Source organism: Watersipora subatra, chromosome 2, assembly GCF_963576615.1.
Source record: "Watersipora subatra chromosome 2, tzWatSuba1.1, whole genome shotgun sequence".
NCBI lineage: Eukaryota > Metazoa > Bryozoa > Gymnolaemata > Cheilostomatida > Watersiporidae > Watersipora > Watersipora subatra.
The window spans coordinates 28,986,196-29,005,162 of NC_088709.1; the positions used below are offsets into that span (position 1 = coordinate 28,986,196).

At 45.3% G+C, this 18,967-nt stretch overlaps 2 protein-coding genes across 5 annotated transcripts in view; both read right to left on the minus strand.

Annotated features, from left to right (window-relative positions):
• The window catches only part of LOC137387277 (probable phosphatase phospho2), a 393,003-nt gene that overhangs the window by 26,678 nt on the left and 347,358 nt on the right, over positions 1 to 18,967 (minus strand). The window lies entirely within an intron of this gene.
• The window catches only part of LOC137386764 (insulin-induced gene 1 protein-like), a 28,818-nt gene that overhangs the window by 1,352 nt on the left and 8,499 nt on the right, over positions 1 to 18,967 (minus strand). For both annotated transcript variants that reach the window (XM_068072898.1, XM_068072899.1), the window contains exons 2-5: positions 17,287 to 17,480; positions 4,801 to 4,925; positions 3,949 to 4,115; positions 527 to 626 (exon numbers count right to left, since the gene is read on the minus strand). In XM_068072898.1, coding sequence (XP_067928999.1) covers positions 527 to 626; positions 3,949 to 4,115; positions 4,801 to 4,925; positions 17,287 to 17,470 — 576 coding nt within the window. In that variant the 5' untranslated portion in view covers positions 17,471 to 17,480. The remainder of the gene's footprint in view (positions 1 to 526; positions 627 to 3,948; positions 4,116 to 4,800; positions 4,926 to 17,286; positions 17,481 to 18,967) is intronic.

Below are 18,967 nucleotides of genomic sequence, written 5' to 3' on the forward strand. Positions count from 1 at the left end.
TTCATACAAGACTATAGTTATACAAATTATATTGATAGAATAGACTTGCAACATGCAAAGAATGACTCCGTTTCGAGCAAGGTGTAGCGACATTTCACGTGCAGAAAATATTTCTTAACTTCTCTAAAGTCTTACAGGAGTTTATTGATCTTACAAGAGCTATTACAATGAAGCGGCTGGGCATAATGTAACAGTAGACTTTGGCCTGCTTTCTACTTCAGTAGAGGGGGTTCTTATTTGCACAATCTAATTCCAATGACCGTGAACTTGCGCTTCCCTCGCACTCGCTTACCTCGCACACGACAGCCATTTCTGTCTTATCACAGTGCGCACCCAGAGGTAAAAAGTCATGTATCCACCTTGTAAGTAAAGGTGCAGGGTTTATACCTGAATTGATTGGTAACAAAAGATAAGAAATGAGTACAAGATGAGGCAGTATCTTCAACATTCATATATAGTTGAACCACTAGAAGTAGACGAAGAAGTTTGAAACAAGTTGAAGGAAGATGTATGTACAAAGACTTACCGTGGCTAGAGCCCGACCAATAGTGCCTATGGTAACACCTCCGGAGAAGAATATACAAGGCACCCACGATTTTATATAGAAGAAATCTGGTTTGGAGTACCTACGGAAAGAAGTATTATATATTACTTTCTCTTCTTTAAGGAACCGAAACTAACATAGATGAATGGCTTAGATAAAGCTAACAAGCATACACTATGTTTCCATGACCAAGTTTGTGGCATCTGCAAGAGGAAAACAGCAAAACCCGCAAGTCAAACGAGTTTTGTTACTGGCAAAGTTTCATGGATTGTTGAAAATCGGTTATGAATGATGGAAATGGCGCTTGCAAATGATTACCAAGAAAATGCCACACAAGCTATTCCATTTAAAACATTTTCCCATCTTCAGCAAAAAAAAAACAGCTGCTAAGCGAGACAAGACTACACCACTGTGACCTCTGGCGAAGAATTCCTTATCGTTTTACAAATCGCCAGCGTTAATCGGCAAAATGCAAATCTTCATTGAAACTTATACTGTGTGGTAACGCAATGTGCACACAATTCCAAATATGCATCATCCACACAATAGTGAAATAGTGATTGTCAATCAAATATAAATACTGGGACATTATTCAACAAGCGTGCCCAGTGGTGAGGATCTCTTATTGAATCGAACAATAAACCATAGACCATTCACCTCTCTAATCATGTTACTGACCATTGAGTTAAACAATAAACCATAGACCAAGCACCTCTCTAATCACCCTACTGACTACATAATGTCTCACACCGCTAACTGTTCTACCGGTATTTGACGCCTATTTGGGGACTTTCTTTAGCCTGTGTTTCTGACTAAATAGCTTCAAATCTAGCAATTGTATGAAGTCTTATCGCATCTCACCCGTGTTATTGCTAGTAATATGGAAAACGTCACAGACATAACTGACCTGTACAGCCAACACAGCACCAGCATGAACTGTCTCTCCTAAAATGACAGCCTTTATAGCTAGTTCCGAATGTTAATCACCGATTTCAATGCCACTCCGATGACAGCAAAACAAATATGAATGTTTATCATCAATAATATGGCGTAAGTGTTTTTGAATTGAGAAGATGACGAAGCACAGATGAAGCTTGTACAATAGAAAGCTACTAGGTGACCGATAGAATCGAATGTAATCGAGCAATGAGCGAGTGCACTTACTACTTCCTTGTCACCTACACCACCCTGTCACGTCTGAGTTTTCATGAGTCCATCCTATCACATTGCAACTTAACTTGTCAAAGCTCAAGTAACGCATTCCAATGATGAGAAATAACTGACAGGCGAACTTAGCAGGCTTTAGTTATGAGCGAATTGGTGTCCATGCTATGTACCACGATATGGTATTTGTCGATAAAATACGGTCCGGTTTTAACAAAACGCTACAGAATCTTGCTTCAGATACAAATTCTTTTACTAGTTGATCACCCTCGAGATAAGCCAAAGGAACATGAAGAGATGACTTGATGGCCAAAATATGCTGTCTTTCACTCTATCCCTCCTTTCCTGCATGCTCGCCAAAGGAGCTGGAGGAAATTTTTGACTGACTGAAGGACAAGCTATCCTTATCATAAAGTATTCTCATCTTATAACCCATGAATGATGGGTTATAAAACATTAAAATGTTTTCTATCATAATACAGCAGCTTTGCCATTGTTACTATCTCCTTGAGGCAATGAACGAACAATCATTTAATCGACTACGACTACGAATAAAAAATGCCACTTGCTCATACACAAAAAGTCTTTCACCCTGAAAAGCACTAACATTGCAGTGGTTCACAGAGTGAAACATTAGTTCTAGTACATGTCAAAAGGCAGTTTCACCAAGACAGCTTTAACAAAAAGGCTATTTCACACAATTACAGCGGTGATTGTGTATCTAATATACAACAAAACGATTCTATACAATAAAGACATGTGATAAACTCTACTAGTATGAGGAAAAGGACTTGACAAGCATATCTACTGACAAAACAACGATGAGAAATGTCATCACCATATAACAGCGACAGCACTAAACATGACACACGCAGTGAGCTGACATAAACTCAACTGTGTTTCTAGGGGCCGGCATAGCCTGAACATCAGTATCCAGACAGAGCATGACCTTAAAACTTTATTAGGTGGCTGGTGTTTTTCTAGGAAGTGATTATTATCCAGCTATTTTTGAAAAATTGAGCTATTTGCTAGCAGCACTGCAGAAGTTATCTGTGCAGGAAGTCTACAGGGTCGCAGAACAGTTACTTCAAGACTTACGAAGTAGTGCATGAAATGTCAACTAAAGCCTGCAATCTATAAACATACAAACATGTTCTTGGTATTTTCACGTTTGACCAACCAAATAGACGTCTGACATTAAACACAAATCTTTTAAGTAAATTATGGATTTACTAAGGAAGCCTCAGTTCCAAATGCCTATTCAAACACCAACTAGATCTACCAAATTTCAGAAAAAATTAGTCGAATGAAAATATTGATTGAGATGAAGGTTGGGAGCTATTTTATGAGAACAAATACATATAAAATACTCACACATTTAGTTTATATTTATAAAAAAAAAGAACTATATTTGAAAATATATGAATTTTATGGTGGAAGAAAATAAAAAATACATGCCTAGCCTGTGAATGGCTGTAATAATTTGAAGCATTGTAATTGGGAAATATGACAGATTATTAAGTTCATGCACAAAACAAGAAAACTGGCAAAACCAGCTCCATTGCCAAGTTATGAATAGAAGTAATTTGGCAGGATGAGAGATCAATAGACGATAAGTGATATTTATATGTGAGCAGGAAAATCTTCCAGTCTATGGTACTTGTTAGTGTGATAGGCTAAGGTACCAATAGACATTCGTAAAATCACCTCCAGCTCAAAACTTATTTTAAAGGTTACCTTACCAGATACCCTACCTCTATAAGACTGCCAATAGCAAGATCAGAGTGTCTCTAATATTTAGTTGGATTGACTGACATTGTATAACAAATATATTTGACTAACTTTTACCCACATAAAGCCGAGAGAATTCGTGACACGTGTATTCACACAAATAATGATAACTAAAATATCTGAATAACACCAACTAATGAAAATGTTTGTTGCCTGCATCAACGCTTAGTAGTAGTGAATAGTGATTCTTAATGAAACGATAAACATAGATACTTTTGAAAATGAAATTAGCTGCTTGCAGTATTGCAGTAATATCGACGCAAGGTGGTCAGCAAATGATAGTTTAACTTTTCAGTAAGAAAAGCCAATCATATAAAAATTAGCTGGGCCCGAGTTTTTGACGGTTAACAGTTCAAATCTGAACTACAGACCTCACATACTTAAACCGAGTGTATATGGCCAAAGGTACATGTATGTTCATGCACAGTGACGAGGAGTGAATGACATACCAAAAAACTCCTTGAGAAACAAGAAGCTGTGTTATGAAGGTGGCAAGACCAGCTATGACTATTCCTAGCACCAGACCAACAGTTGATCGGTCAAATAACCACCAGAGGCCGACACTCAGTGCTGCCAGTGTCAGTGATAGTTGTATATTGTTATCAAAGTTTATTTTCTGCAAGAGCAGTTAAGGAAATATATGGGCATCTCAATAACCAGATGCAACAGCAGACAGTTTATAAAACCACAGATACTAGAGGAAGGGTAGGTACTCGAGACTACAATTATTACTAGATATGACCGAAGATGTTAGAATAGATGCCAGATCCTACAGTAGATACTAGATAATGTGGTAGATACTAGATATTGTGGTAGATACTAGATACTGTAGTAGATACTGTAGTAGATACTAGATAATGCGGTAGATACTAGATACTGTAGTAGATACTAGATACTGTGGTAGATACTGTGGTAGATACTAGATACTGTGGTAAATACTAGATACTGCGGTAGATACTAGATACTGTGGTAGATACTAGATACTGTGGTAGATACTGTGATAGATACTAGATACTGTAGTAGATACTAGATACTGTGGTAGGTACTAGATACTGTGGTAGATACTAGATACTGTAGTAGATACTAGATACTGCGGTAGATACTAGATACTGCGGTAGATACTAGATACTGTAGTAGATACTAGATACTGTGATAGATACTGTGGTAGATACTGTGGTAGATACTAGATACTACATTGAACATCAGCAAATAAAACTAACATTATCATGCAGTCTCGTCTTGACAAAAGTACTACATAAATGTGGTAGAGAGAATTCCAAGTCGTCATGGTAAAAGGATACTGCACTTGCATGGTTTATACCAACAAAGACAGCAATGCAGCGCATGACGCTGGACCACTCTGTAGTGAACTTGTGGTGCCGGCCAAGCATATTATCGACTTTTGGATAGAGCAGACCGACTCCCACTAAAATACAAACAACAGGTTGATTAGCTAATGTCGCACATTTCAATAACGACAGGTTACCATGTACATTCAATAAGACGTACCAGGTCTAACAGCTAGCTTTAGAGAAAATCTTAATAGAAAAAAATCTCATTTACCAGTACTTGATAGAGCAATATCCTTAAGTGGCCTATAGACTACAATTATGGTTTGTACAAAATGGACTGCAGCTTTTCTTAAACAGTTCATTGACTTAGTGATACTAGTTGATATATATACAATCTATATAGATGAATCTTAATGTTTGTCTGACTGTACTTACGTACTACCGTACTACCATCTGTCCAGCTATAGCGACAAAGTTTTAAGAATGAGATATCTGCTGTGAACAGGATTTGAACTCACAACCCTTAGTTCTGCGGACATCCATTTATCCGATACACTATACTGTCCAACTGAGTTTACCGTGAAATAAATTTGGAACATACTTGCAATACATGCCCATCTTTCATGGTTTTATGTAAAACACTGCCACTACCTTATGCGTAATGCCATACCAGAAGAAAAATGCATGCGATAAGTGAAGAAAATTGTGTTAACTCATATAGCCAACAAGACTATTGCAATCTGTATAGATTTGATAGTAGGCACTGCAGCCGATACGGTATGAATTACACAGAAATAAACACAGTAACCATAAATAGCACAGTTCACAGAAATGAACAAACACCTTGATTTAAAAGTTAGAATGGTAAATGTTGGTATTGAATATGTTGATGAAAAGTAGATTTTCTGTACAAAAACGTTTTTATTACCCGTTTTTATTACCAGTAGTGATAGAACATATATGTAGCTCAAAGTGCTGCTTGTGAGCTAGTGGAAATGTTAGTTTGCAAATGCTTTCGCTGACGAACTGAGATAAATGCTGCCTTCACATCAAGTTAACAACCATTTACTTCAGTTTAGCCTACACCGATGTTTAATACTAATAGTGCTGAGACTTCAGGAATGATTTCTGGGTGTTCATGATGAATTCGCAATATTTATCTACTTTTAAACTAACCAGTAACAACATAGAATCCTATCACAATCTACCAGTTATCTTTCTCATATCACCGAATAGTGCAGCATCCTTAGCAGTATAGTGCGTGTCACATCGCTCTGTTATCTCTTATCAACTTATTATAGAGTACAATGCTATCATCTACAGCTTTACCAAAGGGGACTGAGGTACAATGTGTATATACAGCTAGTGAATGCCATCAGACACTGGTTCTATCTGACAGGTGATCTGGCTAGAATATCAAGCCTCCTTATTATTATAAGTGGGGTATTACTCTCTAACTAATAGCCTATACCTACATGCTAATTCTGTTTGTTACCAACTAGAAAGGGGCAAAGAGCAGGAGATATCTGCAGATTTCCCCAAATCATTTAAAAATGAATTCCACAAAATGTTAGAAGATTTTAGTAGAAAGTATCGACGTTTTTCTGTCAGTGACGATGGTTACTGATGTTCGAGATGATCTGACTGCCAACCTGTTTAAAGATTGAAACCGACAAAACCTGATTGCGGTTAAAATTGTTGCAGTATGACACGATCCTTAGCAGACTACTCAGACACTGTGTATTTCAGTATACACCATTCTTCAACATGATGACATCATAAATTTGAAAACCAGACTGGTGTTCAGACAGGTCATGTTGAAATATTACTACTGATTGTGATGAAAAGTAACTAGATATACATACATTTTACTGAGTAAAAGCGCGTGAGTGAAATTTGGCTACGAAGACAAAAAGGTCAGACGATTTAAAAACCATTTAAATGTTTGACATTTTTCCACACAGTAGGTGGGTAGTGACCAGCCCGAGCCACAATAGGGAAAGGCGTCTGTCGAGCAATAACACAAGTAATTGCGGCCAAAGAAACTAGCAATAATAAAAACAAATGACCTTACCAGATACCCTACCTCCATAATGCTGCCCATAGCGAGATTAAAGTGTCTGTAATATCTAGTTGGGTTGGTTGACATTGTATTGTGGAGGACGGGACTATACTAAACCTAGTCACTTATGTATATTTCTTAACCTGTTAACATTATGCCTATTCACTTATGTATATTTCTTAACCTGTTAACTGTTGACCATAACCTGTTGTATATGTCTTAACCTATTTCTATTTCTACTGTTATATAATACTACATTTTTGGGCCTGCTTCACAGGCCTGCTAGCACCCCATTATGCCTATTGTCTGGGCCTGCCTCACAGGCCTGATGTGAAACAATGAATGTTATATAATTGTGGGCGGAGCAAATAGTATAAAAGGAGAAGGCATAGGCCAACTCTTTGGGATTCTTCTTACGGATTTGATACTGTCAAGACAGAGTTGTACATGTGCTGAGATACGTTAAATACACTTATACTTATTCTTACAAACTGTCTACGTTTGATGCCTGCCTGGTTGGCTGAATAAGGATCCTTCTGCCAGAACTGATCTGGCTTCAAGCACGAACTGCTTTGGGGAGACACCTAAGGAAGGCTAGGGGTTGGCTGCGTTACGATCGGACCTGATCAGAAATGCGATAGCATTGGAGATCAGGCCCTCCAGTAAGCTAGCCGGGACCTAAATTAGCCAAGATAGGGTCTCAGAGAGCAGGCCGTGCTAGCCTTCCAAGTGAGCCTGAACTGAGGACAGCCCGCCGCGGCCTGATCCGACCACTAGGTGTGTCAGGCAGGCCGACAAGGGGAAGGCCCAGTGTTCAGACTGCACTGCCTTGCTAGGGAAGTAAAGCTGGCTCAGCTACCGGGGCCAGACCTTTACACTGGTGGCAGCAGTGGGATCTAAACAATCCACAAAAGATAACTAGCAAGGCACAATTATGGAAAGACGCACTCGTAGCGCGGAACGACCGGGAGTCCCCCAAAGGGAAGGACTAGAGGGTCTAGAGCGATTAACGAACGCGTTAGAGAGGATGCTTGTGAACCAAGAGGCACAAAGGAATCCGGAGCCACCGGTACCCAGAGAGACATTCAAGGCTCCTGAGTACGATGGGAACGGTGATGTGGAAGCCTTCATAAGGCAGTTCAATGATGTGGCTGTCGCCAATGACTGGGGAGCCAGATCCGCCTTATTACACATTCGAGGAAGGCTGAAAGAACAGGCCAAGGAATGTGGGCATGGACATACACTACAGGCGGTGTTCAACACCCTCCGGGCAAGGTTCGGCATGACCCCCAAGGAGGCAAGGTCGGAACTGCAGGGCCTGAGGAAGGAAACCCACACTACGTTATTCGAGCATGCTGCTCGTATAGAAAGACTTACGAGCATTGCGTTCGAGGAGTTGTCCGATCGAATGAAGGAGGAGATGGCGGTGGATACCTTCTGCGGATCCTTGGGTAACATATACCTACAAAGACACCTTTTGGCAGTACCCACCCCCACCCTGGAGGCCGCCGTGAGAGCAGGGAATGAGTACCTACAGATACGGCCCGAGATGACCATTCGACAGAACCATCCAGCAAGATACGGGGTAAGGGCAGTCCTGCCGGACGAACTCGAGCAGGCCATGGAGGAGCAGGCGGAGGTAGAGCAGGCCGTAGTAGTCCGTGCTGCCCCTGACTCGTTGGGTCTACTCCTGACCACGATGGAGGATCTAAAAAAGGAAATGGCCGATCTGAAGAGACAAGTCGGTCACTCACAAGGTCCTCCACAGCAAGTGACTCGGAAAAAAGGAGTAAGGAGATGCTGGGGGTGTGATCAGACAGGTCACTGGAGGAGGAACTGCCCCAAGAACCAACCCAGTAACCGCACCACCCAGGGACAGAACCAGGGAAACGCCTACCGCCCGCAGCAGTAGGGCAACCTGCTGGCTGCAATAGGGCGCCAAGAACCAATAATTACAAAAAGGTGAGAGGGGCAGGCCGAAGGAAGTCGGAGGTGGACCCGGAAGGCTGGTTCTACCCCGCGAATTCGGTAGCTATCACGCAGAGGCCTCCGGTAGGGAAGGTTCCCACCTACAACCACTACCAGAGCTTAGAAGGCCTAGATGAAGAGGACATGGAGATGGATCCTCGAGTATTGCGGCAGGAGGCCCGACAGGCCCAGAGGCGGTATGTCCGCCAAACCCAAAGGCAAGCTAGACAAAAAGCGACATCAGGAAATGTCGGTAGTCTAGAGGAAGGTACAATCGGGAAAAACTACTCCAAAAAATCTGGACCGCGAGGGTCGGGACCGAGAGCCGATCCAGCACCAGCTGGAGCTCTCGAGAGACCTAAACACAGATCGGGAAAGAAGGAGAAGTTAATCTCGAGCGAACGCCTCCAGGAACCAAGACGACCTAGGTCGGAGGAAAAAGGCCCAGCCAGTGCTGATCCTTCCCAGAGATTTGGACAGGGTAGATTGGGAGCGAGAGCCAGTTCATCCGGAGCTGAGCTTCTCCAGAGATCTATACCCTCCAGATCGGGAGAGGAAGAGGAACCAGCTATGGTGGAGCAATTCCAGAGACCAGGGGGTCGCAGATCCAGGAACGGGTGGGGCTGGGATCGAGCCTATTGCCCCCCAGGATCAGGAGTAGAGGAAGGACGGGAGTCGAACCAAGTCGACCCGTTCCGGGGTGGAGACCCAGGCCAACGCCTGAGTCCGGTGTCGGGTCCGACAGGCCGGTACGGGGAGAGCACAAGGCCAGCTGCTCCCGAGGAAAGCCTGGCGGACCAGCTCGTTGAGAGTCCACCACCGGACAGGCCTTGGCGTCTGCCACGAAAAAGATATTCCAAAGGGGCGCCTAACGACACCTGCGAAAGGAATGAGTTACCAAGAATCGGAGCCTTGGAAAAGCCCCACAAATCTAGCTACTTCTTGCCCGGGAAAATGGAGAGACAGGACCTGCTCTTTCTCATAGATACCGGCTGCAATACGAACCTGTTGTCAAAGAAGGTGTTCGACCAAATGCCAGCCCGGATTAGAGATCAACTGGAGGAAAATGACCGATACGGTCTGATGGCAGACGGGAGTAAGCTCCAATTCTACGGACTAATCCGACTAACCGGGAGAGTCCGCGATGTACCGATCGAGGAGAACTTCATTGTGAGCCAAATCAGCGAGGACGCCATCCTGGGGATGCCCTTCCTGATCTCACACCAATGTCACATGGACTTCGACCAACCCGTCATCTCCATCGGGGACAGAAGACTCTCCTGTACCGATAGATACGGCAGACTGATGGTGTCGAAGGTACACACCTGGAAGAAGGTCACCATTCCACCATTGTCTGAAGTAACGGTGGCGGGAAGGATATCAGCCCGAAATTACGTACCCGTAGGTGTAATAGAGGGAGCCGACCCGCACCTTCCGGTGGCACGTAGCCTGAATCAGCCCGGAGACCAGGGCGCCGTGGCCGTGCAATGCCTAAATCCGAGTAACCACCCTATCGATTTGGCGGCTGGACAAGTGATAGGCTTGTACACTGCCATCGGGGCAGAAGATGTGCAGGCCGAACCCTGGACAGAACCAAAAGACTTTAACACCGAAGTAACTGGAGTAGGGTGTACAGCTGTATACGCTGGGGAAGCAGTGCCCGAACATCTAGTTGAGCTCTACGATCAGGCCGTCCGGGGTTGCTCGCACGACCAGGAAAGGCGAAAGTTGGCCGCCCTGCTGGCTAAATACCAGAATGTCTTCAGTAAGTACGAGGGCGATGTGGGGCGGACCGATCTGGTAAAACACAGTATCCCGCTGATAGAAGGAGCCAGGCCCATTAGACAACCTCCCCATAGGTTGGGGCCCCTCAAGGAGGCAGAGGCGGACAGACAAGTGACCGACCTATTGGAAAAGGGTCTGATCGAACCTGCCAATGGGGCCTGGAGCTCACCAGTGGTGATGGTTCGGAAGAAGGACGGCGGGTGGCGGTTCTGCGTGGACTACCGGCAACTAAATGCCATCACACAACAGGACGCCTATCCAATCCCAAGAATCGATGAGAGCCTGGACGCCCTGGCGGGAAGTCGATTCTTTAGCACACTAGACCTGACCAGCGGATACTGGCAAGTGCCAATGGACCAGGAAGCCCAGGAAAGATCTGCTTTCACCACCCGAAGTGGGCTATGGAAGTGGAAAGTGCTGCCGTTCGGACTAACATCGGCTCCCGCCACCTTTCAGAGGTTGATGGAATCTGTGTTGCAAGGACTCCACTGGAAGACTCTTTTGCTCTACCTGGACGACATTATCGTCATCGCCCCCGATTTTGAAACACACCTGGCTCGCCTGGAAGAAGTCTTCCGGAGGCTGGCAACGGCCAGGTTGAAGCTAAAGCCCTCGAAGTGTGAACTCCTCCAGGAGAAGGTGAGATATCTCGGACATGTGGTGAGCCCGCAAGGAGTATCCACTGACCCGGAGAAGATCAAGGCGGTGGCAGAATGGCGAGTTCCACAGAATGTGAAACAGTTACAAGCATTTTTAGGGACGACTGGATACTATCGGCAGTATCTGAAGGACTATGCCACTATTGCCAAGCCACTCACTGTTCTGACAGGAAAAGGGAAAGCCTGGCAGTGGGGCAACGAGGAGCAAGCGGCATTCGAGACACTCCGACGGGGGTTGGTCACGGCACCGGTCTTGGGTTATCCCAACCCCGGGAACCAGTATATCTTGGATACCGATGCTAGTAACGTGGGAGTGGGGGCGGTGTTGTCTCAGAACCAGAATGGTAGGGAGACAGTAGTAGCGTACTACAGTAAAACGCTCAGCCCCGCAGAACAGAATTACTGTGTCACTCGTAAGGAACTGTTAGCGGTGGTAAAGGCCGTAAAACACTTTCGACCTTATTTATATGGACAACGCTTTCTACTCAGAACAGACCATGCCTCCTTGAGATGGTTGTGCCGACGAAGGGAACCGTCGGCTCAGGTGGCCCGGTGGTTGGAGATCCTGTCGGAGTTCACCTATCAACTGGAACACCGACCCGGGGCCAAACACGGGAACGCCGACGGTTTGAGTCGGCAAACCTGCCCGGAGAACTGCCGGCAATGCACCCGCATAGAAGAGAGAGACGGAGGTCCAAGTAAGCAGGCTATGATGAAGGAAGACCCTAACAAGGTGGCCGCAATCAAATTGCCCGGAGAGCGGGACTTCCGTCAATTGGTACAAAGCCAGATGGAAGGGAACCAGGCCGTGGCCCGAATGTACTGGGCTGTAAGGAATGACCAGGAATTGACGGAGGAAGAACTGACATTGGGGAACAATGAGCTCCGAATCTTACACAGAAGGCAAGAAGCCATGCGGCTATCAACCAACGGTGTCCTGGAGATCCGGCTAATAACGAACGGCCACTCTCGATGGTGCACCCTATGCCCCCGAGCAGACCGAAACCGGGTCATCTGGGAAACTCATCGGCTGGCCCATGCAGGGGTGCACAAGACAACGAAGAGAGTCCTACTAAATTGGTACTGGCCGGGCCTAAGTGCAGACATACGTCGCCTGATCAAGACGTGCGAGGTCTGCCAGGTAGCCAAGACCGGGGGGAACCACGCCACCAAGAGCCGGCACCGACTCTACGCCGGGCGACCTTGGCAGAAGTTGGCAGTGGATCTGGTGGGACCAATGCCAGAGACTGAGAAGGGGAACAAGTGGATTCTCGTGATCAGTGATCACTTCTCAAGATGGCAGGATGCCATAGCCATTCCGGATGCAACTGCACCGGTAGTGGCCACGACCCTGGATGAGAGAGTATTCTGCTACTTCGGCCTGCCGGAGGAGTTGCATTCGGACCAAGGAGCCCAGTTTGAATCTAAACTCATGAGCGAGTTGTGCAGGTTATGGAATGTAACCAAGACACGGACTACCCCATACCACCCTCAAGGAAATGGAATCGTAGAGCGAAACAACCGGAGCCTGGGAGACTCATTGAGGGCCCTACTTCTCCGCCGAGGACCAACAGAATGGGACCTGTTGTTACCCCAAATCATGAGGGCGTTTCGGGGCACACCTCACTCCGCCACCGGAGAAACTGCGAACTTCATGATGATGGGCAGGGAGCTGCGTCTGCCCGACCAGCTATCCGAACCAGTAGCCACGGACAACCAAGCCATCCAGCCCTACGTGTTGGAGTTGGCCAGTCGGTTAGAAGAAACTCACGAGATTCTCCGGGAGCGCCAGATGAAAGTAAGGGTAGAGGATGAGGAAGAGCCGCCCCTGTTTGAAGTGGGAGATCTGGTGTGGTTGGTCAATAAGCGGCGAAGGAGGGGTGAAAACCCCAAACTCCAACCCAAATACGTGGGGCCGTACACGGTCACCAAGCGTCACTCTAATAATACCTATCAAGTAGAACGGCAGGGTCAGGTATCCGTTCAGAACGAGGAACGCCTGAAGCCCTATGTTGCATGCTCAGAAGCAGATGGTAGGGCCCCGGCCACCAGGGAGCCGGCTCGGCGCCCCAACATGAGAGGAGCTACTGGCAATAGGAGAAGTAGAGAAGAACCGAGCGAGTTGTTGCCTACCCTGGAGTTCCACGCGAGGGAACCCGCTTTCCAACCACCCCTGCAGCCTAGGAACAGGGACCCTCTTCCCGCACCCAGTAAGGGGGAAACATTCCGGAGGCGACTACTGGAAGCCCTGACGGAGGAGGAGCATCCCCTTCCCGTGGATAGCAGTATTGAGGAGGAGCCCGTTAATGCGCCAGGACGCACAGACCCCTTGGAGTTAGGACAAGATGACCTGGGAGCCGAGTTCGATCCCATGGCCCCCCTCGATCTTCACAGACCGGGTGGACAGGGAGAAGAAACGACTATAGAACCACGGGCACCTGCAGAGACTGAACAGGCAGAACCGACCCCCACCATGAACTCTAGACCGGTTCCGACCGGGGGAGAGACGCAGGTGGAGACGGAGCCCACTGGAGCCGACAGACCCGTGGAGTTGAGAAGAGATGGGAGGCCCCGAAGAATTACAAGACCACCCATCCGGTATGGGCAGGCGGTGTGTCACCAGGTCGAACCCGAGAAGAAAGAGGAAGAACAGTGCCGATACTCGGAAGAGATTAGGAACACACAGGAAAACAGAGAAAGGTACGAGATACTGAGAGCAAGAGTGGAGGACATCGAAAAGCTTCTCGAAGGGGGAGCGTTAGCCTCGACAAAAAAGGGGAATTACAGTACCGAGCGTTGAGGGACTCCATGGAAGAGTTAGAGGCAACATTGACCACCAATAGCCAGAACACGGGAACAGGAGAAAGGGAACAGATGGAAAACTTCCAACTCTCAGAAGAGGTGAAGAGTAGCCCAGCAGCCAGAGAGAGATACGAGTTATTAAGGAGCCGTTTGGAGGACATAGATGAGCTGCTGAAAGAAAGAAACCTTGTCCTCGACGAGGAAGGAGAGTTACAATATCGAACGTTGAAAGACTCTATGGAGGAGTTGGAGAGGGCGATGACTGCGGAAATCCAAACCACCAGAACAAGTGAGAAAGGACAAACGATCTGGAACGAAGGGGCGAAGATCGCAGAGGCCGGAGAAATCTCCGAGAGAGAGAGATTTTCCGGCCAGGGACGATCTGGACCAGTAACGACTGGCGACACAGTTGGCCCGGGCCAAGGACGAGGCTCCACCGGAAACTGGCCGCCATTACGCTCAGTCAACCACAATGCTGCTCCTAGCCAATTCGCATACACGTCATTTCACGACTGCTCTCTGTCCCAGACAGTTCGCAACTACGTTAGCCACATGGACCCGAGAAGTACCCAGTACGAAGATAAAGAATTGCAGCAACTACTCACTGAGCTTGACGGAATACTTGAGGAGACGGAGACAACAGCCACACAGACAGGCATAGATCCAGAGCGCCGTGTCAGCGTATCTTCAACAAATTTAAAGGCCACACCAATAGCATATAAAGGGACCAAACCAAATCAGGACGATGAGATAAATGCGCGAGTGATCCGGCTAGGAACGACATCAGCCAAGGAAAAGCCGACACGGAGCCCGAACCCGGCCAAACGAAAGAACTCTCCCAGGAACGTTTGGTATACGCCCGAATCCTATAAAAAGATGGAGGCTGCAGAGGACAAAGAAAAGGGAGAGTGTCGATTATGTGGATTCCAGAATAGAGAAAGCCGGGTGGTGCGACGCCACATCAGACAACACTTCTGGCGATTTTGGTGCAAATGCCAGAAGAATTCTTCTTCATTTTTCTCCATCTATAAGCACCAACGGACGGAGGAAGACATCGAGAATCACCCGCGCGTGGTTTTTCAGGTGGACGAAGAGTCTTTTCAGGAATTCTGCGAATACATCGGGTGGGAAAACCGCCCTCCTTTCGGCACCTGCATGCCGGTCAAAGATGGGAAAGGATGGACAGCAAAGAGAAAAATAGAAACCACAAAACCTACGATTGCCACAGAACCAGGGGCAGATATTCCAAACCTGACAGTCAGAGTACAAAATCGCCAGGATACCAAAGGCAGGGAGGAACCAAGTCGATCCTTCCTCTCGGGATACACTATTCCGAAAAAAATAAAACGAGGAGATACTCAACAAGAAGAGCCAATATTGGAAATCCATGCCAGCACGGCGGATAAAGAGGGAATAGTGGAGGAACCAATCACAAAGGTACACAGGCCAACCAGCGGAGAGAAAAAGCCTCACCACTCCAACAAGAGGGAAGTCTATCTCCGCCGGGCCGACCGTGAGGAAAAGGAGTACCGGCGATATCAAAGCTTAGCCCGAGCTAGCTACCAAGAGGTACAGCGTTTACGTAACTGTGCAAACCAATATCGCTAGACATCTATGACTCCACCTCGGGTAAATTGTTGACCCCAGGCCAAACAATTGGGGGGGAGTGTGTGGAGGACGGGACTATACTAAACCTAGTCACTTATGTATATTTCTTAACCTGTTAACATTATGCCTAGTCACTTATGTATATTTCTTAACCTGTTAACTGTTGACCATAACCTGTTGTATATGTCTTAACCTATTTCTATTTCTACTGTTATATAATACTACATTTTTGGGCCTGCTTCACAGGCCTGCTAGCACCCCATTATGCCTATTGTCTGGGCCTGCCTCACAGGCCTGATGTGAAACAATGAATGTTATATAATTGTGGGCGGAGCAAATAGTATAAAAGGAGAAGGCATAGGCCAACTCTTTGGGATTCTTCTTACGGATTTGATACTGTCAAGACAGAGTTGTACATGTGCTGAGATACGTTAAATACACTTATACTTATTCTTACAAACTGTCTACGTTTGATGCCTGCCTGGTTGGCTGAATAAGGATCCTTCTGCCAGAACTGATCTGGCTTCAAGCACGAACTGCTTTGGGGAGACACCTAAGGAAGGCTAGGGGTTGGCTGCGTTACGATCGGACCTGATCAGAAATGCGATAGCATTGGAGATCAGGCCCTCCAGTAAGCTAGCCGGGACCTAAATTAGCCAAGATAGGGTCTCAGAGAGCAGGCCGTGCTAGCCTTCCAAGTGAGCCTGAACTGAGGACAGCCCGCCGCGGCCTGATCCGACCACTAGGTGTGTCAGGCAGGCCGACGAGGGGAAGGCCCAGTGTTCAGACTGCACTGCCTTGCTAGGGAAGTAAAGCTGGCTCAGCTACCGGGGCCAGACCTTTACAGTATAACAAATATATTTGACTAACTTTTACCCACATAAAGCCGAGAGAATTCGTGACACCTGTATTCACACAAATAATGATAACTAAAATATCTGGATAACAGCAACTCATGATAATGTTTGTTACCCGCATCAATGTTTAATATTAGTCATTTTAAATGAAACGACAAACAGATATTTTTGAAAACAGAACTAGTTGCTGCAGTATTGCAAATAATATCTAAGCAGATGGCCAAAACGTAAAAAATTCACTTCGGTCTTGAAATATTCATTAAATTTAAATTTCATTTTCAAAATTTATCCCTCTCTAGTCTCTACAGCATGTATGGCACTGTATTTTTAACCAGACTTATTGTGGAACTACATGTAAATATACTGTGACCATCTGCGCTTGGGATTTGGCACAGGAGCAATTGTGGCTGGTTGCCCTTTCTAACACCATCAATGGTCCTTCTGTGATTCGAACCCCTGACCTACTGATTACATGCCTGCGCACTAACCACTGAACCGCTGCTGCTCTGGATTAAATTGAATACCTTGATTCAATCGCTATCTGAAAGAAATCATGTTTTTATGTCAGAGATAGCACATGGTAAAAGATTTTCAAGTTCTCCGATGTGTCCTTATGATTAAGCGGCTGCATTGTACTTAAATTCTGAAGCTTGACGGAAGCCCCCTAGACCAATTATAATGTCTGACAACAGAAGATCTCTAACAAATTGGATAATACGGTTCAGACAGCGGAGGCAAAGAAAACAAGACTCACCGGCTGCTAGACCGCATGCAGGAGGCACCCACCATGCTGAGTTGAGTATATCACCAAAAATGCCAGGAGGAAAGATGGTCACCTGACGCTGCCGCTGAAGCAGATTGAGGACAAAGGCAAAGGCAGCTCCGACGGAGAAGAGGTACAAAGACCTCCGAGCTATGACGGCTGCTGACACAACCATCACCTCTTCACTGAAGCAAACAGAACATGATGTAAAAGTAAGGAGGAATAAATCAAGGCATTTGTGAAGTCATCGCAAACAGGTGTTGACATCTCTGACTGAGCTGCTCCAATCCACAATCTATATAAATAAATCTGAAAGATTGTCGTGGATTGTGGAGCTCAACAAATGCTACGTTGCAAACTGACGGAGATTGCAACCAAAAGTTTCTAACTACGCATTTAACCACTGAGCTATACAGTCCTTAGATATTTATCACTATAACGTGCACCCTTTTCTTGATTGCACATCTCGATTGCACATGCTAAATGATGTATTAATTGACACATTGCGCCCACCCATTACAATGCCCTGTTTTGAAGTATTTTTCGCTTAAAGGTTGGCTGCAACCAAATTCAAATTACAGTTATTTGGTGTCAAAAGATCCACCATGTCTTACGCTGCTGTGTAGTAGGTGCAAAATATGTGGAAATGTGATTACAAGCTCTTAAAAGCTAAAAAAATGAAAAGCCGCCGTAGATTGGAATCAGTTTATTTCTCTGACGTTGTCATTACCTTTGGTTATTGTTTTGTCACGTGATGTTCCCACCTGAATTGAAAAGCTAATAAAAGGCTCAATATGAAACTTCTTGTAGCACTAGTTTATGACAAACACTTCGGGTTTTACTGAAGACCCCCGTATCAAATATAGATGCTCGCTACTTTACAGCTTTGTTTCGACTTCATCTAATCATCTAGTCGTAATCTAATCATGTGATCCAATACTTCGCAAATAATTTCTATAGCACTTTTCGATTATCACAGGTGACCAACAGGCTCGCCATGATTATCAGACAATGATATCTACTTCTTCGAGCTAAGGTTAAAAAATTAAACGAATTTTTACGGTAAGTCATAAAATATCAGTGCTGAAAGTGACAGCATTACAATGACGATAAAACAGATGAGCAAGAACAATAGACATGGTTTTATTGAATGCGTGAAGTATATTTGTGAAAATATTTCGACGAATGAGATTAGGTGAAAGTGTAAACAGAAGCCATCTTGTACAACTACGTCCCATTTGAGCCATCTTAAAAAGAGATTCTAATCTACGGCGGTTTTGTGGAGGCGACGATTAACTGCTCAATTTTGAGCTCTAAGAGCTTGTAATCACATTACTACATATTTTGCACCTACAACACAGCAGAGTAAGACATAGTGAATCTTTTGATACCAAATAACTGTAATGTGAATTTTGTTGCAAGTCAACCTTTAACTATATAAAACGCCACGCTTGTTCATCCTCACCATATTAGGGCAAATTAGTTTTCCGTCTTACAATATCAACAATAAATTTTCTCTAAATTAAAATTTAGCGATTGCTGTACTGATGACGACAAAATAACAAAAATGTCAATATCTCAGTTCAGCGTTATTCGTTATGGTAAAAACAAATTCGCAAACAGATAAGTGTAAAATTTTAGTTACAAGTTTGAAGTTTACTAAAATATATTC